This window comes from Scyliorhinus torazame, chromosome 5 (genome assembly GCF_047496885.1).
Source record: "Scyliorhinus torazame isolate Kashiwa2021f chromosome 5, sScyTor2.1, whole genome shotgun sequence".
NCBI lineage: Eukaryota > Metazoa > Chordata > Chondrichthyes > Carcharhiniformes > Scyliorhinidae > Scyliorhinus > Scyliorhinus torazame.
This window is the reverse complement of record NC_092711.1, coordinates 129610914-129638261: the sequence shown is the minus strand read 5'-3', so window position 1 is coordinate 129638261 and position 27348 is coordinate 129610914. Positions and strand designations below refer to the sequence as shown.

The window sequence follows — 27348 nt, the reverse complement described above, 5'->3', positions numbered from 1 at the left end:
TCTTTTGTCACTCTCTGCTGTTCTTCATATTCTCACCAAATATCTGATCTGCTGCTCGGAGGACCACAAGGAACAGGAGGAGGCCATTCGGCCCCTTGGCCGCATTTGGAGTATTGCGTGCAATTCTGGTCGCCGCATTATAGGAATGATGTGGAAGCATTGGAAAGGGTGCAGAGGAGATTTACCAGAATGTTGCCTGGTATGGAGGGAAGATCTTATGAGGAAAGGCCGAGGGACTTGAGGCTGTTTTCGTTAGAGAGAAGAAGGTTAAGAGGTGACTTAATTGAGGCATACAAGATGATCAGAGAATTGGATAGGGTGGACCTTTTTCCTTGGATGGTGATGTCTAGCACGAGGGGACATAGCTTTAAATTGAGGGGAGATAGATATAGGACAGATGTCAGAGGTAGGTTCTTTACTCAGAGAGTAGTAAGGGTGTGGAATGCCCTGCCTGCACCAGTCGTGGACTCGCCAACACTGAGGGCATTCAAATGGTCATTGGATAGACATATGGACGATAAGGGAATAGTGTAGATGGGCTTTAGAGTGGTTTCACAGGTCGGCGCAACATTGAGGGCCGAAGGGTCAGTACTGCGCTGTAATGTTCTATGTTCTCAAGATTGCTCCACCATTCAATAGCATCGTGGCTGATCCGATATCCTCGTGTCCACTTTCTTGCGTAACCCGTAACCCTCGATTCCCTGACTGATCGGGAATCTACCAATCCCAGCCTTAAATCTGGACCAGGAGTCTGCCCCCAAAGTTCAGACAACAATCCCTCCCTCCGGGGTCATCCCCGGGAACCTTCTCTGAGCTCCCTCCAATGGACCAAGACTTTTCCTTGAATACGGAGACCAGAACAGTTCACGATGCTCCAGATGTGGTCTCATCAGTTCCTTGCAAGGTGCAGCAAGACTTCCCACCTCTTCCACTCTAACCCCCTCGGCCGCCTGGGAACGAGTGCAACAGACAAAGAGGTCCCAGTTCCCCGAGCTGACAGGTACATGCGGGGGCAGGACGGGAGAAGGGGGAAACCAAAGGGGGGAATGGGCTGCGAGGGAGGTAAGGGACCAGGACAAGGTCTCGCTCCCCTCTCCCTACCCCCCACCCCCTCAATTCTCACCTGAACTGCTTCTCCGTGCACATGAACTTCACCAGCTCCTCCTCGTCCGGTTCCAACCACTTCAGATCCACAGAGTCAGTATCAACCACCTCGGGCTCCAGGAAGAGCTGGCGGGCCTCCTTATAGAGCCAGTCCTCCGGGATCGGGTACTTCTGTCAGGGCGAAGGCAGAGAACTTCACCTCAGGGATTAAATCCTTCTGTGGCCTCACCTTCCACCCTCCCTATCCCTGTAACCTCCTCCACTCCCTGCAACCTCTCTATCTCTGTAACCTCCTCCAGTCCCTTCCACCCTCCCTATCTCTGTAACCTCCTCCAGTCCCTTCCACCCTCCCTATCTCTGTAACCTCCTCCAGTCCCTTCCACCCTCCCTATCTCTGTGACCTCCTCCAGTCCCTTCCACCCTCCCTATCTCTGTGACCTCCTCCAGTCCCTTCCACCCTCCCTATCTCTGTGACCTCCTCCAGTCCCTTCCACCCTCCCTATCTCTGTACCCTCCTCCAGTCCCTTCCACCCTCCCTATCTCTGTAACCTCCTCCAGTCCCTTCCACCCTCCCTATCTCTGTAACCTCCTCCAGTCCCTTCCACCCTCCCTATCTCTGTAACCTCCTCCAGTCCCTTCCACCCTCCCTATCTCTGTAACCTCCTCCAGTCCCTTCCACCCTCCCTATCTCTGTAACCTCCTCCACTCCCTTCCACCCTCCCTATCTCTGTAACCTCCTCCAGTCCCTTCCACTCTCCCTAACTCTGTACCCTCCTCCAGTCCCTTCCACCCTCCCTATCTCTGTACCCTCCTCCAGTCCCTTCCACCCTCCCTATCTCTGTAATCTCCTCCAGTCCCTCCAACCCTCCTTATCTCTGTAACCTCCTCCAGTCCCTTCCACTCTCCCTAACTCTGTACCCTCCTCCAGTCCCTTCCACCCTCCCTATCTCTGTACCCTCCTCCAGTCCCTTCCACCCTCCCTATCTCTGTAATCTCCTCCAGTCCCTCCAACCCTCCTTATCTCTGTAACCTCCTCCAGTCCCTTCCACCCTCCCTATCTCTGTGACCTCCTCCAGTCCCTTCCACCCTCCCTATCTCTGTAACCTCCTCCAGTCCCTTCCACTCTCCCTAACTCTGTACCCTCCTCCAGTCCCTTCCACCCTCCCTATCTCTGTACCCTCCTCCAGTCCCTTCCACCCTCCCTATCTCTGTAATCTCCTCCAGTCCCTCCAACCCTCCTTATCTCTGTAACCTCCTCCAGTCCCTTCCACCCTCCCTATCTCTGTAACCTCCTCCAGTCCCTTCCACCCTCCCCATCTCTGTAATCTCCTCCAGTCCCTTCCACCCTCCCTATCTCTGTAACCTCCTCCAGCCCCGAAACCCTATCTCTGTAACCTCCTTCAGCCCCTACAACCCTCCCTATCTCTGTAACCTCCTCCACTCCCTGCAACCTCTCTATCTCTGTAACCTCCTCCAGTCCCTTCCACCCTCCCTATCTCTGTAATCTCCTCCAGCCCCTTCCACCCTCCCTATCTCTGTAACCTCCTCCACTCCCTACAACCTCTCTATCTCTGTAACCTCCTCCAGTCCCTTCCACCCTCCCTAACTCTGTAACCTCCTCCAGCCCCTTCCACCCTCCCTATCTCTGTAACCTCCTCCACTCCCTACAACCTCTCTATCTCTGTAACCTCCTCCAGTCCCTTCCACCCTCCCTAACTCTGTAACCTCCTTCAGCCCCTACAACCCTCCCTATCTCTGTAACCTCCTCCACTCCCTGCAACCTCTCTATCTCTGTAACCTCCTCCAGTCCCTTCCACCCTCCCTATCTCTGTAATCTCCTCCAGCCCCTTCCACCCTCCCTATCTCTGTAACCTCCTCCACTCCCTACAACCTCTCTATCTCTGTAACCTCCTCCAGTCCCTTCCACCCTCCCTAACTCTGTAACCTCCTCCAGTCCCTTCCACCCTCCCTATCTCTGTAACCTCCTCCAGTCCCTTCCACCCTCCCCATCTCTGTAACCTCCTCCAGTCCCTTCCACCCTCCCTATCTCTGTAACCTCCTCCAGTCCGTTCCACCCTCCCTATCTCTGTAACCTCCTCCAGTCCGTTCCACCCTCCCTATCTCTGTAACCTCCTCCACTCCCTACAGCCTCTCTATCTCTGTAACCTCCTCCAGTCCCTTCCACCCTCCCTATCTCTGTAACCTCCTCCAGTCCCTCCAACCCTCCCTATCTCTGTAACCTCCTCCAGTCCCTTCCACCCTCCCTATCTCTGTAACCTCCTCCACTCCCTACAGCCTCTCTATCTCTGTAACCTCCTCCAGTCCCTTCCACCCTCCCCATCTCTGTAACCTCCTCCAGTCCGTTCCACCCTCCCTATCTCTGTAACCTCCTCCAGTCCCTACAACCCTCCCTATCTCTGTAACCTCCTCCAGTCCCTCCAACCCTCCCTATCTCTGTAACCTCCTCCAGTCCCTACAACCCTCCCTATCTCTGTAACCTCCTCCAGTCCCTCCAACCCTCCTTATCTCTGTAACCTCCTCCAGTCCCTACAACCCTCCCTATCTCTGTAACCTCCTCCAGTCCCTCCAACCCTCCCTATCTCTGTAACCTCCTCCAGTCCCTCCAACCCTCCCTATCTCTGTAACCTCCTCCAGTCCCTCCAGCCCTCCTTATCTCTGTAACCTCCTCCAGTCCCTTCCACCCTCACTATCTCTGTAATCTCCTCCAGTCCCTTCCACCCTCCCTATCTCTGTAACCTCCTTCAGCCCCTACAACCCTCCCTATCTCTGTAACCTCCTCCACTCCCTACAACCTCTCTATCTCTGTAACCTCCTCCAGTCCCTTCCACCCTCCCTATCTCTGTAATCTCCTCCAGCCCCTTCCACCCTCCCTATCTCTGCAACCTCCTCCACTCCCTACAACCTCTCTATCTCTGTAACCTCCTCCAGTCCCTTCCACCCTCCCTATCTCTGTAACCTTCTCCAGTCCCTTCCACCCTCCCTATCTCTGCAACCTCCTCCAGCCCCTACACCCCTCCCCATCTCTGTAACCTCCTCCAGTCCCTACAACCCCCCCTATCTCTGTAACCTCCTCCAAATCCTACAACCCTTCCTACCTTCCAGTCCTCAGTGCCTCCGCCGCCCCCGCCAGCACTCCCTGCCTCCGTCACCTCCACCACAGACACCAGGCGGTGATTCCCGCTCATTCTGGGATTAGGGAGCGGGACTTTGGCCTTCCCGAGATTCTCGCTTTCCCTCAGAAATCATCCCAGTGTGTGGGATTGCTGTTCCCATTCCCACTTACGCTGCTGTCAATGTTTTTGACGATCTCCTCGATGTTCTTGTGCTGTCTGATAAGCTCAATAGCTCGTTTCGGTCCAATCCCACGAATACTCTCACAGTAATCACTGCCCAGCAGGATGCACAGGTCAACAAACTGCAGGAGCGGGAGAGGGAGTGAGAATGTGGGAGAGACGAGTGAGAGAAGGGAAGGGGGGGGGGGGGGGGGGGTGAGAGAGGGGAGGGGGGGGTGGGGAGAGGGAGGGAGAGAGGAGGGAGGGAGAGAGGGGTGAGGGAGAGAGGGGTGAGGGAGAGAGGGGGAGGGAGAGAGGGGGAGGGAGAGAGGGGGAGGGAGAGAGGGGGAGGGAGAGAGGGGGAGGGGGGTAGAGAGGGGGGAGGGAGAGAGAAAGAGAGGGAAGGAGACGGAGAGAGTGATGAGGAGGGAGAGAGATGGGGAGGCGGCGAGGGGGGAGGAGAGACAGGGGAGAGAGAGGGGGGGAGGGAGAAGGGGGGAGGGAGAAGGGGGGAGGGAGAGGGGGGAGGGAGAGGGGGGAGGGAGAGGGGGAGGGAGAGGGGGGAGGGAGAGGGGGGGAGGGAGAGGGGGGAGGGAGAGGGGGGAGGGAGAGGGGGGAGGGAGAGGGGGAGGGAGAGGGGGGAGGGAGGGGGGGGAGGAGAGAGGGGAAGGGAGAGAGGGGCGAGGGAGAGGGGTGAGGGAGAGAGGGGTGAGGGGGAGAGAGGGGTGTGGGAGAGAGGGGGTGTGGGAGAGAGGGGCTGAGGGAGGGAGAGGGGGGGACGGAGAGAGAAGGGGGAACGGGGAGAGAGAGGAAAGGAGAGAGAGGGGGAGGAAAGAGAGGGAAGGACAGCAAATGGGCAAAAACGGAAATGTTTAGATTGTGCTGTGGACTCACCATCTTTCCTCGTCCTCCAGCCCCTTCACCGGGTCAGTGCCTGCCTCGCATCCCGCTTCCTCTGGCGGCAGAAACCAGCCTGAGGTTTCTCACCCTCCCACCCACCTGGGGGTCTCGCTCTCACCTTAACCACCAGGCTGCTGGGGGTCCCGCTGCCCCATAACCACCCTCCCACCCACCTGGGGGTCTCGCTCTCCCTCACCCACCAGCCTGCTGGGGTCCCGCTCTCCCTCACCCACCAGCCTGCTGGGGTCTCGCTCTCCCTCACCCACCAGCCTGCTGGGGTCTCGCTCTCCCCTCACCCACCAGCCTGCTGGGGTCTCGCTCTCCCTCACCCACCAGCCTGCTGGGGTCCCGCTCTCCCTCACCCACCAGCCTGCTGGGGTCTCGCTCTCCCTCACCCACCAGACTGCTGGGGTCTCGCTCTCCCTCACCCACCAGCCTGCTGGGGTCTCGCTCTCCCTCACCCACCAGCCTGCTGGGGTCCCGCTCTCCCTCACCCACCAGCCTGCTGGGGTCTCGGTCTCCGTCACCCACCAGCCTGCTGGGGTCCCGCTCTCCCTCACCCACCAACCTGCTGGGGTCTCGCTCTCCCTCACCCACCAGCCTGCTGGGGTCCCGCTCTCCCTCACCCACCAGCCTGCTGGGGTCCCGCTCTCCCTCACCCACCAACCTGCTGGGGTCTCGCTCTCCCTCACCCACCAGCCTGCTGGGGTCCCGCTTTCCCTCACCCACCAGGCTGCTGGGATCCCGCTCTCCCTCACCCACCAGCCTTCTGGGGTCCCGCTCTCCCCTCACCCACCAGCCTGCTGGGGTCTCGCTCTCCCTCACCCACCAGCCTGCTGGGGTCCCGCTCTCCCTCACCCACCAGGCTGCTGGGGTCTCGATCTCCCCTCACCCACCAGCCTGCTGGGGTCCCGCTCTCCCTCACCCACCAGCCTGCTGGGGGTCCCGCTCCCTCCCCCACCAGCCTGATGGGGGTCCCGCTCTCCCATACCCACCAGGCTGCTGGGGTCCCGCTCTCCCTCACCCACCAGCCTGCTGGGGTCTCGCTCTCCCTCACCCACCAGCCTGCTGGGGTCCCCGCTCTCCCTCACCCACCAGCCTGCTGGGGTCCCGCTCTCCCTCACCCACCAGCATGCTGGGGTCTCGCTCTCCCTCACCCACCAGCCTGCTGGGGTCCCGCTCTCCCCTCACCCACCAGCCTGCTGGGGTCTCGCTCTCCCTCACCCACCAGCCTGCTGGGGTCGCGCTCTCCCTCTACCCACCAGCCTGCTGGGGTCCCCGCTCTCCCTCACCCACCAGCCTGCTGGGGTCTCGCTCTCCCTCACCCACCAGCCTGCTGGGGTCCCGCTCTCCCTCACCCACCAGCCTGCTGGGCCCCGCTCTCCCTCACCCACCAGCCTGCTGGGGTCCCGCTCTCCCTCACTCTCTCACCCACCTGGGTTCCCGCTCTCCCTCACTCTCCCACCCTCCTGAGCTCTCCCTCACCCACCAGCCTGCTGGGGTCCCGCTCTCAGTCACCCACCAGCCTTCTGGGGTCCCGCTCTCACTCACCCACCAGCCTGCTGGGCCCCGCTCTCCCTCACCCACCAGCCTGCTGGGGTCCCGCTCTCCCTCACTCTCCCACCCACCTGGGTTCCCGTTCTCCCTCACTCTCCCACCCTCCTGAGGGTCCCGCTCTCCCTCACCCACCAGCCTGCTGGGGTTCCGCTCTCAGTCACCCACCAGCCTTCTGGGGTCCCGCTCTCACTCACCCACCAGCCTGCTGGGGTCCTCGTTCTCCCTCACCCACCAGCCCTGCTTGGGTCCCGCTCTCCCTCACCCACCAGCCTGCTGGGGTCCCGCTCTCCCTCACCCACCAGACTGCTGGGATCCCGCTCTCCCTCACCCACCAGACTGCTGGGGTCCCGCTCTCCCTCACCCACCAGCCTGCTGGGGTCCCGCTCTCCCTCACCACCAGCTGCTGGGGTCACGCTCTCCCTCACCCACCAGACTGCTGGGGTCTCGCTCTCCCTCACCCACCAGACTGCTGGGGTCTCGCTCTCCCTCACCCACCAGACTGCTGGGTCTCGCTCTCCCTCACCCACCAGCCTGCTGGGGTCCGCTCTCCCTCACCCACCAGCCTGCTGGGGTCTCGCTCTCCCCTCACCCACCAGCCTGCTGGGCCCCGCTCTCCCTCACCCACCAGCCTGCTGGGGTCCCGCTCTCCCTCACTCTCCCACCCACCTGGGTTCCCGCTCTCCCTCACTCTCCCACCCTCCTGAGGGTCCCGCTCTCCCTCACCCACCAGCCTGCTGGGGTCTCGCTCTCCCTCACCCACCAGCCTGCTGGGTCCCGCTCTCAGTCACCCACCAGCCCTTCTGGGGTCCCGCTCTCACTCACCCACCAGCCTGCTGGGGTCTCGTTCTCCCTCACCCACCAGCCTGCTTGGGTCCGCTCTCCCTCACCCACCAGCCTGCTGGGGTCCCGCTCTCCCTCACCACCAGACTGCTGGGGTCCCGCTCTCCCTCACCCACCAGACTGCTGGGGTCCCGCTCTCCCTCACCCACCAGCCTGCTGGGGTCCCGCTCTCCCTCACCCACCAGCCTGCTGGGGTCACGCTCTCACCTCACCCACCAGACTGCTGGGGTCTCGCTCTCCCTCAGCCCACCAGACTGCTGGGGTCTCGCTCTCCCTCACCCACCAGCCTGCTGGGGTCTCGCTCTCCTCCCTCACCCACCAGCCTGCTGGGGTCCCGCTCTCCCTCACCCACCAGCCTGCTGGGGTCTCGCTCTCCCTCACCCACCAGCCTGCTGGGCCCCGCTCTCCTCCTCACCCACCAGCCTGCTGGGGTCCCGCTCTCCCCTCACTCTCCCACCCACCTGGGTTCCCGCTCTCCCTCACTCTCCCACCCTCCTGAGGGTCCCGCTCTCCACACACACCAGCCTGCTGGGGTCTCGCTCTCCCTCACCCACCAGCCTGCTGGGGTCCCGCTCTCCCTCACCCACCAGCCTGCTGGGTCTCGCTCTCCCCTCACCCACCAGCCTGCTGGGCCCCGCTCTCCTCACCCACCAGCCTGCTGGGGTCCCGCTCTCCCTCACTCTCCCACCCACCTGGGTTCCCGCTCTCCCTCACTCTCCCACCCTCCTGAGGGTCCCCCCCGCTCTCCCTCACCCACCAGCCTGCTGGGGTCCCGCTCTCAGTCACCCACCAGCCTTCTGGGGTCCCGCTCTCACTCACCCACCAGCCTGCTGGGCCCCGCTCTCCCTCACCCACCAGCCTGCTGGGGTCCGCTCTCCCTCACTCTCCCACCCACCTGGGTTCCCTCGTTCTCCCTCACTCTCCCACCCTCCTGAGGGTCCCGCTCTCCCTCACCCACCAGCCTGCTGGGGTCCCGCTCTCAGTCACCCACCAGCCTTCTGGGGTCCCGCTCTCACTCACCCACCAGCCTGCTGGGGTCTCGTTCTCCCTCACCCACCAGCCTGCTTGGGTCCCGCTCTCCCTCACGCCACCAGCCTGCTGGGGTCCCGCTCTCCCTCACCCACCAGACTGCTGGGGTCCTGCTCTCCCCTCACCACCAGACTGCTGGGTCCCGCTCTCCCTCACCCACCAGCCTGCTGGGGTCCCGCTCTCCCTCACCCACCAGCCTGCTGGGGTCACGCTCTCCCTCACCCACCAGACTGCTGGGGTCTCGCTCTCCCTCACCCACCAGACTGCTGGGGTCTCGCTCTCCCTCACCCACCAGCCTGCTGGGGTCTCGCTCTCCCTCACCCACCAGCCTGCTGGGGTCCCGCTCTCCCTCACCCACCAGCCTGCTGGGGTCTCGCTCTCCCTCACCCACCAGCCTGCTGGGCCCCGCTCTCCTCACCCACCAGCCTGCTGGGGTCCGCTCTCCTCACTCTCCCACCCACCTGGGTTCCCGCTCTCCCTCACTCTCCCACCCTCCTGAGGGTCCCGCTCTCCTCACCCACCAGCCTGCTGGGGTCCCGCTCTCAGTCACCCACCAGCCTTCTGGGTCCCGCTCTCACTCACCCCACCAGCCTGCTGGGGTCTCGTTCTCTCCTCACCCACCAGCCTGCTGGGTCCCGCTCTCCCCTCACCCACCAGCCTGCTGGGGTCCCGCTCTCCCTCACCCACCAGCCTGCTGGGGTCCCGCTCTCCCTCACCCACCAGCCTGCTGGGGTCCCGCTCTCCCTCACCCACCAGCCTGCTGGGGTCCCGCTCTCCCTCACCCACCAGCCAGCTGGGGTCCCGTTCTCCCTCACTCACCAGCCTGCTGGGGTCTCGCTCTCCCTCACCCACCAGACTGCTGGGGTCTCGCTCTCCCTCACCCACCAGCCTGCTGGGGTCTCGCTCTCCCTCACCCACCAGCCTGCTGGGGTCCCGCTCTCCCTCACCCACCAGCCTGCTGGGGTCTAGGTCTCCCTCACCCACCAGCCTGCTGGGGTCCCGCTCTCCCTCACCCACCAACCTGCTGGGGTCTCACTCTCCCTCACCCACCAGCCTGCTGGGGTCCCGCTTTCCCTCACCCACCAGGCTGCTGTGGTCCCGCTCTCCCTCACCACCAGCCTTCTGGGGTCCCGCTCTCACTCACCCATCAGCCTGCTGGGGTCTCGCTCTCCCTCACCCACCAGCCTGCTGGGGTCCCGCTCTCCCTCACCCACCAGGCTGCTGGGGTCCCGCTCTCCCTCACCCACCAGCCTGCTGGGGTCCCGCTCTCCCTCACCCACCAGCCTGCTGGGCTCCCGCTCCCTCACCCACCAGCCTGCTGGGGTCTCGCTCTCCCTCACCCACCAGCCTGATGGGGTCCCGCTCTCCCATACCCACCAGGCTGCTGGGGTCCCGCTCTCCCTCACCCACCAGCCTGCTGGGGTCTCGCTCTCCCTCACCCACCTGCCTGCTGGGGTCCCGCTCTCCCTCACCCACCAGCCTGCTGGGGTCCCGCTCTCCCTCACCCACCAGCCTGCTGGGGTCTCGCTCTCCCTCACCCACCAGCCTTCTGGGGTCCCGCTCTCCCTCACCCACCAGCCTGCTGGGATCCCGCTCTCCCTCACCCACCAGCCTGCTGGGGTCTCGCTCTCCCTCACCCACCAGCCTGCTGGGGTCCCGCTCTCCCTCACCCACCAGCCTGCTGGGCCCCCGCTCTCCCTCACCCACCAGCCTGCTGGGGTCCCGCTCTCCCTCACTCTCCCACCCACCTGGGTTCCCGCTCTCCCTCACTCTCCCACCCTCCTGAGGGTCCCGCTCTCCCTCACCCACCAGCCTTCTGGGGTCCCGCTCTCACTCACCCACCAGCCTGCTGGGGTCTCGTTCTCCCTCACCCACCAGCCTGCTGGGGTCCCGCTATCCCTCACCCACCAGCCTGCTGGGGTCCCGCTCTCCCTCACCCACCAGCCTGCTGGGGTCCCGCTCTCCCTCACCCATCAGCCTGCTGGGGTCCCGCTCTCCCTCACCCACCAGCCTGCTGGGATCCCGCTCTCCCTCACCCACCAGCCTGCTGGGGTCCCGCTCTCCCTCACCCACCAGTCTGCTGGGGTCCCGCTCTCCCTCACCCACCTGCCTGCTGGGCCCCGCTCTCCCTCACCCACCAGCCTGCTGGGGTCCCGCTCTCCCTCACCCACCAGCCTGCTGGGGTCCCGCTCTCCCTCACCCACCAGCCTGCTGGGGTCCCGCTCTCCCTCACCCACCAGCCTGCTGGGGTCCCGCTCTCCCTCACCCACCTGCCTGCTGGGCCCCGCTCTCCCTCACCCACCAGCCTGCTGGGGTCCCGCTCTCCCTCACCCACCAGCCTGCTGGGGTCCCGCTCTCCCTCACCCACTAGCCAGCTGGGTTCCCGCTCTCCCTCACTCTCCCACCCACCTGGGGTCCCGCTCTCCCTCACCCACCAGCCAGCTGGGTTCCCGCTCTCCCTCACTCTCCCACCCTCCTGGGGTCCCGCTCTCCCTCACCCACCAGCCTGCTGGGGTCCCGCTCTCACTCACCCACCAGCCTGCTGGGGTCTCGTTCTCTCTCACCCACCAGCCTGCTGGGGTCCCGCTCTCCCTCACCCACCAGCCTGCTGGGGTCCCGCTCTCCCTCACCCACCAGCCTGCTGGGGTCCCCGCTCTCCCTCACCCACCTGCCTGCTGGGCCCCGCTCTCCCTCACCCACCAGCCTGCTGGGGTCCCGCTCTCCCTCACCCACTAGCCAGCTGGGTTCCCGCTCTCCCTCACTCTCCCACCCACCTGGGGTCCCGCTCTCCCTCACCCACCAGCCAGCTGGGTTCCCGCTCTCCCTCACTCTCCCACCCTCCTGGGGGTCCCGCTCGCCCTCACCCACCAGCCTGCTGGGGTCCCGCTCTCAGTCACCCACCAGCCTTCTGGGGTCCCGCTCTCACTCACCCACCAGCCTGCTGGTGTCTCGTTCTCTCTCACCCACCAGCCTGCTGGGGTCCCGCTCTCCCTCACCCACCAGCCTGCTGGCGTCCCGCTCTCCCTCACCCACCAGCCAGCTGGGTTCCCGCTCTCCCTCACCCACCAGCCTGCTGGGGTCCGCTCTCCCTCACCCACCAGCCAGCTGGGGTCCCGCTCTCCCACACACACCAGCCTGCTGGGGTCCCGCTCTCCCTCACCCACCAGCCTGCTGGGTTCCCGCTCTCCCTCACCCACCTGGTCATGTGTTAGTCCTGACTCCTGCAAAGCCTTGCTCAGGTGGAACTCCTGAATGGGCATCTTCCTGTTGGGGGAAACACAGAGTCGCACCTTCAGCGGCTGAGCATCACGTGACATAATGCAAGCAAGGAAGACGGGGAACAATTTCCCTCGCGCCTTTCCCCCAACACCAGACATCTCAAAGTCCCCCTCCTCACCTCCCGACAGCCCTTGACGGACTTTCTGAGGCCACATCGCTGCTGCATCATGGGAAACACTCAAGCCAATTTGAGCACAGCAAGTTCCCCAAAGCAATTCGACAACGACCCCAACGATTCCTTTTGTCAATGATACCAACGAGGAGGCCATTCAGCCCCTCGGGCCTGCTACCCCACAAGTCTCAGCAGGTAGTCATTTCAAATCTGCACCCCGCCCCACCCCCCTCGTTAATCAACAATCTATCCAATTCTGCCGTCAAAATATTCAAAGATTCTGCTTCTGCTGTCTCGCGAGGAAGAAAGTTCCAGAAACCCACCCGGGCAGCCACCCCACCCCCCTCCCAGGGGAAATAATCTCCCCACCGCCCTTTTAAACGAACGACTCCCTTATTCTTAAACAGCGACCCCCCTTGTTCCAGATTCTCCCACAAGAGGAAACATCCTCCCCACATCCACCCTGTCAAGACCCCTCAAGATCTGAAATCTTTCGGTCGAGTCCCCCCCCCACTCTCCGAAACTTTGTTGGACATAAACCTCGGCTCTCCAACCTTTCCTCAAAAGACAACCCGTTAGTCTGGTAAAAAAGTGCTATTATAGGGCAGCACGGTGGTGCAGTGGGTTAGCTCAGCTGCCTCACGGCGCCGAGGTCCCAGGTTCGATCCCGGCTCTGGGTCACTGACCGTGTGGAGTTTGCACGTTCTCTCCATGTTTGCGTGGGTTTCACCCCCACAACCCAAAGATGTGCAGGCTAGGTGGATTGGCCACACTAAACTGTGCCCCTTAATTGGAAAAAATGAATTGGGTACTCTAAATTTATTTTTAAAAAGTGCAATTATATTTACCTCAGGAGGACGGCGGAAACCCTCCTATTGTGCGTTTATTCAAAGTAGTGTAACAGGATCTCTTGTGAGAGAGCATGTGGGCAAGAGTTTGACGGGACAGTGTAGAGGGAGCTTTACTCTGTATCTAACCCCGTGCTGTACCTGTCCTGGGAGTGTTTGATGGGGACAGTGTAGAGGGAGCTTTACTCTGTATCTAACCCCGTGCTGTACCTGTCCTGGGAGTATTTGATGGGGACAGTGTAGAGGGAGCTTTACTCTGTATCTAACCCCGTGCTGTACCTGTCCTGGGAGTGTTTGATGGGGACAGTGGAGAGGGAGCTTTACTCTGTATCTAACCCCGTGCTGTACCTGTCCTGGGAGTGTTTTATGGGGACAGTGTAGAGGGAGCTTTACTCTGTATCTAACCCCGTGCTGTACCTGTCCTGGGAGTGTTTGATGGGGACAGTGTAGAGGGAGCTTTACTCTGTATCTAACCCTGTGCTGTACCTGTCCTGGGAGTGTTTGATGGGGACAGTGTAGCGGGAGCTTTACTCTGTATCTAACCCCGTGCTGTACCTGTCCTGGGAGTGTTTGATGGGGACAGTGTCGAGGGTGTTTACTCTGTATCTGACCCCGTGCTGTACCTGTCCTGGGAGTGTTTGATGGGGACAGTGTAGAGGGAGCTTTACTCTGTATCTAACCCCATGCTGTACCTGTCCTGGGAGTGTTTGATGGGGACAGTGTAGAGGGAGCATTACTCTGTATCTAACCCCATGCTGTACCTGTCCTGGGAGTGTTTGATGGGGACAGTGTAGAGGGAGCTTTACTCTGTATCTAACCCCATGCTGTACCTATCCTGGGAGTATTTGATGGGGACAGTGTAGAGGGGGCTTTACTCTGTATCTAACCCCGTGCTGTACCTGTCCTGGGAGTGTTTGATGGGGACAGTGTAGCGGGAGCTTTACTCTGTATCTAACCTCGTGCCGTACCTGTCCTGGGAGTGTTTGATGGGTAACAGTGTAGAGGGAGCTTTACTCTGTATCTAACCGCGTGCTGTACCTGTCCTGGGAGTGTTTGATAGGGACACTGTAGAACATAGAGAACATAGAACATTACAGCGCAGTACAGGCCCTTCGGCCCTCGATGTTGCGCCGACCTGTGAAACCACTCTAAAGCCCATCTACACTATTCCCTTATCGTCCATATGTCTATCCAATGACCATTTGAATGCCCTTAGTGTTGGCGAGTCCACTACTGTTGCATGCAGGGCATTCCACGCCCTTATTACTCTCTGAGTAAAGAACCTACCTCTGACATCTGTCCTATATCTATCTCCCCTCAATTTAAAGCTATGTCCCCTCGTGCTAGCCATCACCATCCGAGGAAAAAGGCTCTCACTGTCCACCCTATCCAATCCTCTGATCATTTTGTATGCCTCAATTAAGTCACCTCTTAACCTTCTCTCTAATGAAAACAGCCTCAAGTCCCTCAGCCTTCCCTCATAAGATCTTCCCTCCATACAAGCAACATTCTGGTAAATCTCCTCTGCACCCTTTCCAATGCTTCCACACCCTGCCTATAATCTGACAACCAGAATTGCACGCAATACTCCAAATGCGGCCGTACCAGAGTTTTGGACAGCTGCAACATGACCTCATGGCTCCGAAACTCAATCCCTCCACCAATAAAAGCTAACACACCATAAATCCCTCCACCAATAAAAGCTAACACACCATACGCCTTCTTAACAACCCTCTCAACCTGGGTGGCAACTTTCAGGGATCTATGTCCATGGACACCAAGATCTCCCTGCTCATCCACACTGCCAAGAATCTTACCATGAGCCCAGTAATCTGTCTTCCTGTTATTCCTTCCAAAATGAATCACCTCACACTTTTCTGCATTAAACTCCATTTGCCACCTCTCAGCCCAGCGCTGCAGTTTATCTATGTCCCTCTGTAACTTGTAACATCCTTCTGCACTGTCCACAACTCCACCGACTTTAGTGTCATCTGCAAATTTACTCACCCATCCTTCTACGCCCTCCTCCAGGTCATTTATAAAAATGACAAACAGCAGTGGCCCCAAAACAGATCCTTGTGGTACACCACTAGTTACTGGACACCAGTCTGAACATTTCCCATCAACCACCACCCTTTGTCTTCAGCCAATTTCTGATCCAAACTGCTAAATCACCCTGAATCCCATGCCTCTGTATTTTCTGCAGTGGCCTACCGTGGGGAACCTCATCAAACGATTTACTGAAATCCATATACACATCAACTGCTTTACCCTCATCCACCTGTTTGGTCACCGTCCCAAAGAACTCAATAAAGTTTGTGAGGCACGACCTACCCTTCACAAAACCGTGTTGACTATCTCTAATCAAATTATTCCTTTCCAGATGATTATACATCCTATCTCTTATAAACCTTTCCAAGACTTTGCCCACAACAGAAGTTAGGCTCACTGGTCTATAGTTACCGGGGTTGTCTCTACTCCCCTTCTTGAACAAGGGGACAACATTTGCTATCCTCCGGTCTTCTGGCACTATTCCTGTAGACAAAGATGACTTAAAGATCAAAGCCAAAGGCTCAGCAATCTGCTCCCTAGCTTCCCAGAGAATCCTAGGATAAATCCCATCTGGCCCAGGGGACTTATCTATTTTCATACTTTCCAGAATTGCTAACACCTCCTCCTTATGAACCTCAAGCCCTTCCTAGTCGAGTAGCCCGCATCTCAGTATTCTCCTCGATAACGTTATCTTTTTCCTGTGGGAATACTGACGAAAAATATTCATTTAGCACCTCTCCCATCTCCTCGGACTCCACGCTCAATTTCCCACTACTGTTCTTGACTGGTCCTACTCTTACCCTAGTCATTCTTTTATTCCTGACATATCTATAGAAAGCTTTAGGATTATCCTTGATCCTACCTGCCAAAGACTTCTCATGTCCCCTCCTGGCTCTTCTTAGCTCTCTCTTTAGGTCCTTTCTAGCTAACTTGTAACTCTCGAGCGCCCTAACTGAACCTTCATGTCTCATCTTTACATAAGCCTCCTTCTTCCTCTTGACAAGTGTTTCGACTGCTTTAGTAAACCACGGTTCCCTCGCTCGACCACTTCCTCCCTGCCCGACAGGTACATACTTATCAAGGACACGCAGTGGCTGTTCCTTGAACAAGCTCCACATTTCCATTGTGCCCATCCCCTGCAGTTTTCCTCTCCATCCGATGCATCCTAAGTCTTGCCTCATCGCATCATAATTGCCTTTCTCCCAGATATAACTCTTGCCCTGCGTTATATACCTATCCCTTTCCATCACTAAAGTAAACGTAATCGAATTGTGGTCACTATCACCAAAGTGCCCACCTACCTCCAAATCTAACACCTGTCCTGGTTCATTACCCAGTACCAAATCCAATATGGCCTCGCCTCTCGTTGGCCTATCTATATATCTGTGTCAGGAAACCCTCCTGCACACATTGGACAAAAACGGACCCATCTAAAGTACTCGAACTATAGTGTTTTCAGTCAATATTTGGAAAGTTAAAAGTCCCCCATAACAACTACCCTGTTGCTTTCGCTCCTATCCAGAATCATCTTTGCAATCCTTTCTACATCTCTGGAAATTTTCGGAGGCCTATAGAAAACCCCTAACAGGGTGACCTCTCCTTTCCTGTTTCTAACCTCAGCCCATACTACCTCAGTAGACGAGACCTCATCAAACGTCCTTTCTGCCACCGTAATACTGTCCTTGACTAACAATGCCTCCCCTCCCCCTCTTTTACCACCTTCCCTGAGCTTACTGAACTATCTAAACCCCGGCACCTGCAACAACCATTCCTGTCCCTGCTCTATCCATGTCTTCAAAATAGCCACAACATCGAAGTCCCAGGTACCAACCCATGCCGCAAGTTCACCCACCTTATTCCGGATGCTCCTGGCATTGAAGAAGACACTCTTTAAACCACCTTCCTGCCTGCCGGTACACTCCTGTAACTTTGAAACCTTACTCATGACCTCACTACTCTCAACCTCCTGTATACTGGAGCTACAATTCAGGTTCCCAATCCCCTGCTGAACTAGTTTAAACCCTCCCGAAGAGCATTAGCAAATTTCCCCCCCAGGATATTGGTACCCCTCTGGTCCAGGTGTAGACCATCCCGTTTGTAGAGGTCCCACCGACCCCAGAATGAGCCCCAATTATCCAGAAATCTGAAACCCTTCCTCCTGCACCATCCCTGTAGCCACGTGTTCAACTCCTCTCTCTCCCTATTCCTCGCCTCGCTAGCACGTGGCACGGGTAACAACCCAGAGATAATAACTCTGTTTGTCCTAGATCTGAGTTTCCACCCTAGCTCCCTGAAGTCCTGCCTTAAATCCCTATCCCTTTTCCTACCTATGTCGTTGGTACTTATGTGGACCATGACTTGGGGCTGCTTCCCCTCCCCCTTAAGGATCCCGAAAACACGATCCGAGACATCACGGACCCTGGCACCTGAGAGGCAACACACCAACCGTGAGTCTCTCTCGTTCCCACAGAATCTCCTATCTATCCCCCTAACTATGGAGTCTCCAATGACTAATGGTCTACTCCTCTCCCCCCTTCCCTTCTGAGCAACAGGGACAGACTCTGTGCCAGAGACCTGTACCCCATGGCTTAACCCTGGTAAGTCCCCCCCGCCCCCCAACAGTATCCAAAGCGGCATACATGTTACTAAGGGTAACGACCACAGGGGATCCCTGTCTTGACTGCTTCCTCCCAGCCCCTCACACCATCACCCATCTATCTTTATTCTTCGGAGTAACTACAGCCCTGAAGCTTCTATCTATGACCACCTCTGCCTCCCGAATGATCCGAAGTTCATCCAGCTTCAGCTCCCTAACGAGAGAGCTTTACTCTGTATCTAACCCCGTGCTGTACCTGTCCAGGGAGTGTTTGATGGGGACAGTGTCGAGGGAGCTTTACTCTGTATCTAACCCCGTGCCGTACCTGTCCTGGGAGTGTTTGATGGGGACAGTGTAGAGGGAGTTTTACTCTGTATCTGACCCCGTCTTGTACCTGTCCTGGGAGTGTTTGATGGGGACAGTGTAGGGGGAACTTTACTCTGTATCTAACCTCGTGCTGTATCTGTCCTGGGAGTGTTTGATGGGGTCAGTGTAGAGGGAGCTTTGCTCTGTATCTAACCCTGTGCTGTACCAGCCCTGGGAGTGTTTGATGGGGACAGTGTGGAGGGAGATTTACTCTGTAGCTAACCCAGTGATGTCCCTGTCTGGAAATGTTTGATGGGGACAGTGCAGAGGGAGCTTTGCTCTGTATCTAACCCCATGCTGTACCTGTCCTGGGAGTGTTTGATGGGGACAGTGTAGAAGGAGCTTTACTCTGTATCTAACCCCGTGCTGTCCCTGTCTGGAAGTGTTTGATGGGGACAGTGTGGAGGGAGCTTTGTTCTGTATCCAACCCCGTACTGTACCTGTCCTGGGAGTGTTTGATGGGGACAGTGTAGAGGGAGCTTTACTCTGTATCTAACCCCGTGCTGTACCTGTCCTGGGAGTGTTTGATGGGGACAGTGTAGAGGAGGCTTTACTCTGTATCTAACCCCGTGCTGTACCTGTCCTGGGAGTGTTGGATGGGGACAGTGTAGAGGAGGCTTTACTCTGTATCTAACCCCGTGCTGTACCTGTCCTGTGAGTGTTTGATGGGGACAGGGTAGAGGGAGCTTTACTCTGTATCTAACCCCGTGCTGTACCTGTCCTGGGAGTGTTTGATGGGGACAGTGTCGAGGAGGCTTTACTCTGTATCTAACCCCGTGCTGTACCTGTCCTGGGAGTGTTTGATGGGGACAGCGTAGAGGGAGCTGTACTCTGTATCTAACCCCGTGCTGTACCTGTCCTGGGACTGTTTGGTGGGGACAGCGTAGAGGGAGCTTTACTCTGTATCTAACCCCGTGCTGTACCTGTCCTGGGAGTGTTTGATGGGGACAGTGTCGAGGAGGCTTTACTCTGTATCTAACCCCGTGCTGTACCTGTCCTGGGAGTGTTTGATGGGGACAGTGTCGAGGAGGCTTTACTCTGTATCTAACCCCGTGCTGTACCTGTCCTGGGAGTGTTTGATGGGGACAGCGTAGAGGGAGCTTTACTCTGTATCTAACCCCGTGCTGTACCTGTCCTGGGACTGTTTGGTGGGGACAGCGTAGAGGGAACTGTACTCCTCTGGGTAACTCACTTGGCCTCACTGGCGGTCATGTGCCTGAGCAGGACGGAGGTGCCGAAGGTTAGAGCGTCCATGTCCTCCGTGGCTGCTCCGTAGACCTTGCCGGCTTTCACCAAAGCCGCACAACTGGCTTCTGCTTCACAGGGAGCCTGGGGAGTGAACGGGAGAAAGAGGGTTTAGAGAGCTGGCTACATACTCTGCCTGTTGCCCGTTTAGACGTCAAAAATCTGATGTCCACAGCGAGCCCATCTCGCGGTCGGAACGACAATCCATGTACACTTGCCTGCGAATCCCGATCTCTTGCGGTTAACGATATGCGTGTGCAGCCTCCCAGTCTCCGTACCAGAGGGTGTCACTGCTCAGTAACCATCGCTCGCCAGACTCCATCCCCATCAACCTTGAACCATCACCCTCTAGATTCAACCTCCCCGCCATCTCCTCTCCGGCCACCGATCCATGTTTTCCAGACAACCCACAGCTGGGCAGTTGCCGGTTCTGAGGGCTGTGGGTCTGGAGGTCACACGTAGGCCAGATGGGGCCAGGACAGCAGATTTGCTTCGCCAAAGGTCAGGAGTGAAGCAGGTGGGGTTTCCACCACAACCGTTTTATGGTTATTGGTAACATTTAATTCCAGATGTTTTTTACTGAATTCAGAGTGCCAGTGTCTGCGCGATGGGGTTGGAACCCGGATCCCTGGAACATTACAGCCTGGGCCTCTGGATTACTCGTCCAGTGACAACTCCACCAGCCTTCCCACCTATTCCCTCCTGTGCTGTCCTCTCTTGTGTCAAGAGTTTTATAGCAGGGAGGCCCCTTCCCATCCTGTCTGTGCTGACCAGCAAACCCCGATCTATTCTAATCCCACTTTCCAGCATTTGTCCCAAAGTCACTGAAAGGGGCAACACAGGTGGAGAAGGTAGTCAAGGCATACAGCATGCTTGCCTTCATTGGCCGGGGCATTGAGTATAAGAATTGGCAAGTCATGTTGCAGCTGTATAGGACCTTAGTTAGGCCACACTTGGAGTATAGTGTTCAATTCTGGTTACCACACTACCAGAAGGATGTGGAGGCTTTAGAGAGGGTGCAGACGAGGTTTACCAGGATGTTGCCTGGTATGGAGGGCATTAGCTATGAGGAGCGGTTGAATAAACACGGTTTGTTCTCACTGGAACGACGGAGGTTGAGGGGCGACCTGATAGAGGTCTATAAAATTCTGAGGGGCATAGACAGAGTGGACAGTCAGAGGCTTTTTCCCCAGGGTAGAGGGGTCAATTACTAGGGGACATAGGTTTAAGGTGCGAGGGACAAGGTTTAGAGATGCACGAGGCAAGATTTTACACAGAGGGGAGTGGGTGCCTGGAACTCGCTGCTGGAGGTGGTGGAAGCAGGGACGATAGTGACATTTAAGGGGCATCTTGAGAAATACATGAATAGGATGGGAATAGAGGGATACGGACCCAGCAAGTGTAGAAGATTTTAGTTTAGTCGGGCAGCATGGTCGGCAGGGGCTTGGAGGGCCGAAGGGCCTGTTCCTGTGCTGTACCTTTCTTTGTTCTTTGTCCGCTGTGGCGACTCAAATGCTCATCTAGACGCTTCTTAATAGTTGTGAGAGTTCCTGCCTCTACCACAAGCAGCGAGTTCCAGATTCCCAACACCCTCTGGGTGAAAAAGGCTTTTCCTCACATCCGCTCTAAACCTCCTGCCCTTTATCTTCAATCTCGGCCCTCTGGTTATTTGACCCCTTTACTGAGGGAAAGGTTTCTTCCTGTCTACTCTACTTAGGTCTCATAATTTTGTACGCATCGACCTGGTTCCCCTCAGCATTCTCTGCCCTAATGAGAACAACGCCAGCCTATCCAGCCTCTCTTCATCACTGAAACGCTCCAGCCCAGGCAGAATCCTGGTGGATCTCCTCTGCACCGTCTCCAGTGCAATCACATCCTTCCTACAGTGTGGCGGCCAAAACGGCACTCGCTACTCCAGCTGTGGTCTAACCAGCATTTTATACAGCTCCATCGTAACCTCCATGCTCTTATATTTTATACCTCGGCTACTAAAGCCAAGTATCCCATCTGCCTTCTTGCCCACCTTATCTACCTGTCCTGCTGCCTTCAGGGATCTATGGACATGTAGCCCAAGGTCTCTCTGGACCACTGGACGCAGCACCGATCCCTGCGGAGCACCACTGGACACAGCACCGATCCCGGCGGAGCACCACTGGACACAGCACTGATCCCTGCGGAGCACCACTGGACACAGCACCGATCCCTGCGGAGCACCACTGGACACAGCACCGATCCCTGCGGAGCACCACTGGACACAGCACTGATCCCGGCGGAGCACCACTGGACGCTGCACCGATCCCTGCGGAGCACCACTGGACGCAGCACCGATCCCTGCGGAGCACCACTGGACGCAGCACCGATCCCTGCGGAGCACCACTGGACACAGCACCAATCCCTGCGGAGCACCACTGGACGCAGCACCGATCCCTGCAGAGCACCACTGGACGCAGCACCGATCCCTGCGGAGCACCACTGGACGCTGCACCGATCCCTGCAGAGCACCACTGGACACAGCACCGATCCCTGCAGAGCACCACTGGACACAGCACCGATCCCTGCAGAGCACCACTGGACGCTGCACCGATCACTGCGGAGCACCACTGGATGCAGGTTTCCTGTCACAAAAACAACCTTCGACCATCACCCCCGGCCTCGGACAATTCTGGATCCAATTTGTCAAATTGCCCTGGATCCCATGGGCTCCGACCTTCCTGATCAGTCTCCCACGCGGGATCTTGTCAAAGGCCGTACTGCAGTATGGGACCGCATACCCCCGCGTCGGTAGCTTGGGGAGGCCTTTCAGCCAGCTCCAGGCTGCTGTGCCACCTCGTTCCATCTACCTGCTTTTCCCCCTCTCCCCTCAATGCAAAGGAATGGAGAACGGGGAAGAGACGATGCGGCCTATCGAGTCTGCACTGATCCTCTGAAAGACCACCCCACCAAGGCTCACCTTCTCGCCTGGGGAACCCCACCTAACCTTCTCGGACACGAGGGGGCAATTCCATTTGTAGGAGAAACGAGAACCAGAGGACACCATCTCAGATTCAAGGGACGATCCTTTAAAACAGAGATGAGGAGGAATTTCCTCAGCCAGAGGGTGGTGAATCTGTGGAACTCTTTGCCGCAGAAGGATGTGGAGGCCAGATCACCGAGTGTCTTTAAGACAGATAGATCGGTTTTTGATTAACAAGGGGATCAGGGGTTAAGGGCAGAAGGCAGGAGAATTGGGATGAGACAAATATCAGCCATGATTGAATGGCGGAGCAGACTCGATGGGCCGAGTGGCCTAATTCTGCTCCTATGTCTTATGGTCTAATTTAGCCTGGTCAATCCACCTAACCTGAGCATCTTTGGACTTGTGGGGGGAAACCGGAGCACCCGGAGGAAACCCACGCAGCCACGGGGAGAACGTGCAGACTCCACACAGACAGTGACCCAGCGGGGAATCGAACCTGGTGCTGTGAAGCAACAGTGCTAACCACTGTGCCATCCCTAACCTGCACATCTTTAGACACTAAGGGGCAATTTTTGGCATGGCCAATCCACCTGTCCTGCACATGTTTGTGTGGAGAAGGGTTTCTTAGGAGCAGGATGAGGCAATTCAGCCTCTCAAACCCGCTGTGCCATTCAATACGATCATCTCGGCCCATCTCCACCTTCCTACCTGCTCCGCAGAACCCTTTACCCGCCACTAATTCTAAACCTATCTATCTTCTCCTTAAATCTGTGTTCTAGGGCAGCACGGTGGCGCAGTGGGTTAGCCCTGCAGTCTCACGGCGCCGAGGTCGCAGGTTTGATCCCGGCTCTGGGTCACAGTCCGTGTGGAGTTTGCACATTCTCCCCGTGTCTGCGTGGGTTTCGCCCCCACAACCCAAAAGATGTGCAGGGTCGGTGGATTGGCCACACTAAATTGCCGCTTAATTGGAAGAAATGAATTGGACTCTCTAAATTTATTTTAAAAATCATATTCACGGCCGTCTGAGTGAAGTAAATCCTCATTTCAGTTTTAAATCTGCCACCAATTAGTCTAAAGCTGTGGCATCTCGTTCAAGGGGAAACACCCCATCTACGTCCCCCCCCGTCAGCAGCTTGTGTCCCTCAATTAGATCTCCCCTCACTCTTCTAAACTCCAGCGAGTATGGGCCTAAACTGCTCAAGTTCTCCACACAAGACAAACCCCTCATCCCCGAATCAGTCTCGTGAACTTAAAGAAATCGTAATGATGCTCCTCAAAAGGTCTGCTCTCATTCGGAGACTCTGTCCCTCCGACCTGGGCTTCCCAACCAGCAGAAAAGGTCGGATAAGCCACAATTCTCTCCAGTTGAGCATCCACCCTCCCCGATCAGTTCCCCATGAGCTCCGATCAAGTCGTCCCTCGAGGGTTTGTATAACCTCTCCCTCGCCGAGCAGGATCGCCCGCACCCCGATGCCCCCATGTCGCGTAGATCCTTACCTCGATATATGGGATTCCCATGAGCTCCAGCAGCCGCTTGCACTCGTCGTTGTGCTGTTTGGTGACCTTGACCAGCCTCTTGTTGAACTTCTCGATGTTCTCCGCGTCGCCTGGCGTGAAGAAGGGCAGCAGCGTTATCTCACGGGTGTCGCGCGGAAGGTCGACGCGCACAGTCAGGACTTACAGACGTGGGGGGGGGGATCATAGGTTAGCACAGACAGATGGCTAATTTTCGGGCGGGAAAGTGTTAGGTGGGAAACAAAGGCTGCGAGGGGGACAGAAAGAGGCTGCGGTTGGAGATTGTCAGACTTCCTGCGTGGGCAACAAGGTGGCAGATGAGGTGCAATCTGCGGTTACTCACCTCGGTATCCGGAATGGAAACGCTGAAATCTACTTCTTAAGCAGCAAATGTCGACGGGAGATTTTGGTGACGTTTTACAGGGTACGTGGAAAGTTACGGTGAAAGTGCAGCCAGCGACTGGGAAGGACAACTGCCATGTTGGCTTTTATTACAGAGGAGTACAGGAATAAGGAAGCCTTGCTACAACAGTCCAGAGCTTTCGCAAGACCCGGGAAACGGAGACTGTTCGGGAAAGCGACCTGGATGTGGGCGTGCATTTCAAATTCTGTCGATGATACGAAACTGGAATGAACTCTGAGGGGGATGGCGTTCGAACCTCAAAAAAGAATCTGAAGAAATTTACTGCGAAGTGTGAAGTGAAAGGGCAGCACGGTGGGGCAGTGGTTAGCACTGCAGCCCCACGGCGCCGAGGTCCCAGGTTCGTTCCCGGCCCCGGGTCACTCTCCGTGTGGTGTTTGCACATTCTCCCCGTGCTTGCGTGGGTTTCGCCCCCACAACCCAAAGATGTGCAGGGTAGGTGGATTGGCCACACTAAATTGCCCCTTAATTGGAAACAAATGAATTGGGTACTCTAAATTTTTTTTTTAAAGTAGTGTGAAGTGATTTGGGCATTCAGGTGGCGCGGGGGTGGGAGCAGCTGCAGAAGCTGAATCCGGCTCGTTGGTGGAGCAGATGAAAGGGGACTTCAGGAGGTGGGACGTGCTCCCGCTGTCGGGTGCAGTCAGTGAAGGTGACAGCCCACCCGAGGTTCTTATTGGTGTTCCAGAATCTCTTGATCTTCATTCCTCAGGCTTTTTTTTAGGAGGATGAATGCACTGGTTTCGGGGTTTGTCTGGGCGGGTAAGGCCCCGCGGGTGAAGGTGTTGTTGCTGGAATGGGGTCGAGGGGGAGGGGGGTGGTGGCGCGGGGGTTGCTGTCCCAAACTTGATGATTTACCATTGGGCAGCGAAAATAGTCATTGTTAGGAAGAAGTTAGTGGGCGAGGGGTCGGTATGGGAGCGGAAGGAGGCAGCCTCTTGTAAAGGCACGAGTTTGGAAGCACTGTTGACGGCGCCTTTACCGTTCCCGCTGGCCAGTTACTCCACAAGCCCGGTAGTGGTGGCGGTCCTGAGGGTGTGGGGGCAGTGGCGGCAACAACTAAGGCTGGAGCGGGCCTCAGTTGGGCACCAATTTCCGGGAATCACAGGTTTGCTCCGGGGGGGGGGGATTAGATTTGCTCCGGGGGGGTTTCGGGGGTGGCAGCGGGCGGGGATTGAGCCGTTTGGGGAATCTATTCCTTGGGGGCAGCTTTCAGTGCTGGGGGGTGGGGGGGGTTGGTAGAGGAATTTGAAGTGCGCGTCGGGAATGGGATTTTGTCCAGAAGGAGGTACCGTCCTTTCCTCACCTGCCGCCCCAGGGACTGCAGGACAAGGTGGTGCCAAAAACAGGGACAGGTGAGAGTAGAGCATCAGAAATTTAGAAGGAGTTGATGGATTGGGAGGGAGCCTCGCTAGGGGGAAGTGAAGCGTAAGTGGGAGGGAGGTGGAGGCTTGGGTGTGGAGGAGGCTTTGAGGAGGGTGAACGCATCCTCGCCGTCTGCCAGGCTTACCCATATCCGGTTTAAGGTGGTCCACAGGGCAATATGACTGTGGCCAGGATGAGCAGGTTGTTAGAGGGGGAGGATAGGTGTGTGCGGGAGGGCCCGCAAATCATGCCCACATGTTTTGAGCTTGTCCGAAGCCTGTGGGATTCTGGCAGCGGTTTGCCGACGTCATGTCGGAGGTCCTGAAGGCCAATGTGGTCCTGAGTCCAGAAGTGACGATCTTCGGTGTGCCGAAGACCCGGGAGTCCAGGGGGCGAGAGAGGTCGGTATCTTGGTCTTTGCCGTCCCGGTAGCGCGGAGACAGATCTTATTAGAATGGAGGCTCTCGGGGGCCCCCCCGAAACTGGGGGTGTGGGTGAAGGACCTGGCAGTTTCTCAGGTTGGAAAAGTTTGCCTTGAGAAAGTCTGTGGAGGGGTTTGCCTGGAGATGGCAGCCGTTCATCAACTCCTTTGAGACCAGTTAAGATGTCAGTATGTGGGTGGCATCGAGTCCAGAGGTGGCGATTTTCGGGGTGTCGCAGGATCCAGGAGGAGAAAGAGGCGGATGTTCTGGCCTTTGCTTCCCTGGTAGCCCGGAGGCAGATATTACAGCATGGAGGGACTCGAAGCCCCACGAAATCGGAGACCTGGCTTTCGGACATGGCTGGCTTCCTCTGCCCGGAGAAAATTAAGTGCGCCCTGAGAGGGTCATTGTTAGGGTTCGCCCGGAGGTGGCAACCATTCATCGACTTCTTCGCAGAGAATTAACCGTCAGCAGAAGGGGAGGGGGGGGGGGGGGGTTAGGTTAGCGTAGATTAGAGGGTTAAGTAATGGTGGGACCTGTGGGGGAGGGAGGCGGAATTTGCACTATGTTAATATTTTGATGGACATTGTTTATGTTGCTGCTGTTACAATGCCAAAATAATACCTCAATAAATTGTTTATTTTTAAAAAAAAGATGTCAGTAATTTGGCGGGGGGGGGGAGAGAGAGAAGGGGGCGGCAGTAAAATAGAGAGGTGGGGAGCAGGAGGTTAGGTATGTGAAGTTTTGTTTAGCTTGTTTTGTTTTTATGGTTGTGTTTGACGTGTAAATATATAAATATCTCAATAAAACATTTTTCTTTGAAAAAAGTGTGAAGTGATTTGGTTTGGTCGGGCCAATGAGCAGATCCTGCAAAGGTGGGGGGGGGGCTGAGAGCGACGAAGACAGAAAGGGTCAAAGATGCCCGTGTATTCATAGCACTTTTTAACCATCCGTGGCGAAACGGAACCGTTTTTAGGCCCCTTCAGATGTGTGGAATTATGAAGGCCTCAAGTGGGCAGTGTCATGAATACCTGCACCACGGAGAATAGTTCACCCTCAATGGCGAAGAATATTCCAGAAGGATGTGTGTTTTTTTTAAAAAATACACTATCCCTTAAATGGTTCCTGCAAGGCCTCTGGTGGCTGTTGTTCCTGGAGAAGACAGCATTTGACAAGAAAAGGTAATTAAGTTGTTTTATTTAAAAGCTGGAAACCTCTTGATCTGGTGGACAAAAGGGTCACACGTGGGTGTTTGTGGCTTTGGGAAAACCCTGGGAAAGTGTTTTAAAAAAATCTGGAAAAGGTCAACTGTTTGGGTAAGGAAGTCTGAAGTCATTGTCTGAAACTCCAGACCCACTCTTCCTCGCCCACTGATTTCACCTCCGCCTCAGAGGCTAGGCCAGACTGCTCTGACCCCAAGGTGAGCTCCCAACCACATAGCCGGGTAA

At 57.1% G+C, this 27348-nt stretch overlaps 1 protein-coding gene across 1 annotated transcript in view; it reads right to left on the bottom strand.

Moving 5' to 3' along the window:
* Window positions 1-27348, bottom strand: part of fen1 (flap structure-specific endonuclease 1) — a 69092-nt gene that overhangs the window by 15805 nt on the left and 25939 nt on the right. Inside the window, exons 5-9 of the mRNA XM_072503663.1 lie at window positions 23675-23784; window positions 19169-19305; window positions 11921-11987; window positions 4409-4540; window positions 1124-1275 (exon numbers count right to left, since the gene is read on the bottom strand). Coding sequence (XP_072359764.1) covers window positions 1124-1275; window positions 4409-4540; window positions 11921-11987; window positions 19169-19305; window positions 23675-23784 — 598 coding nt within the window. The remainder of the gene's footprint in view (window positions 1-1123; window positions 1276-4408; window positions 4541-11920; window positions 11988-19168; window positions 19306-23674; window positions 23785-27348) is intronic.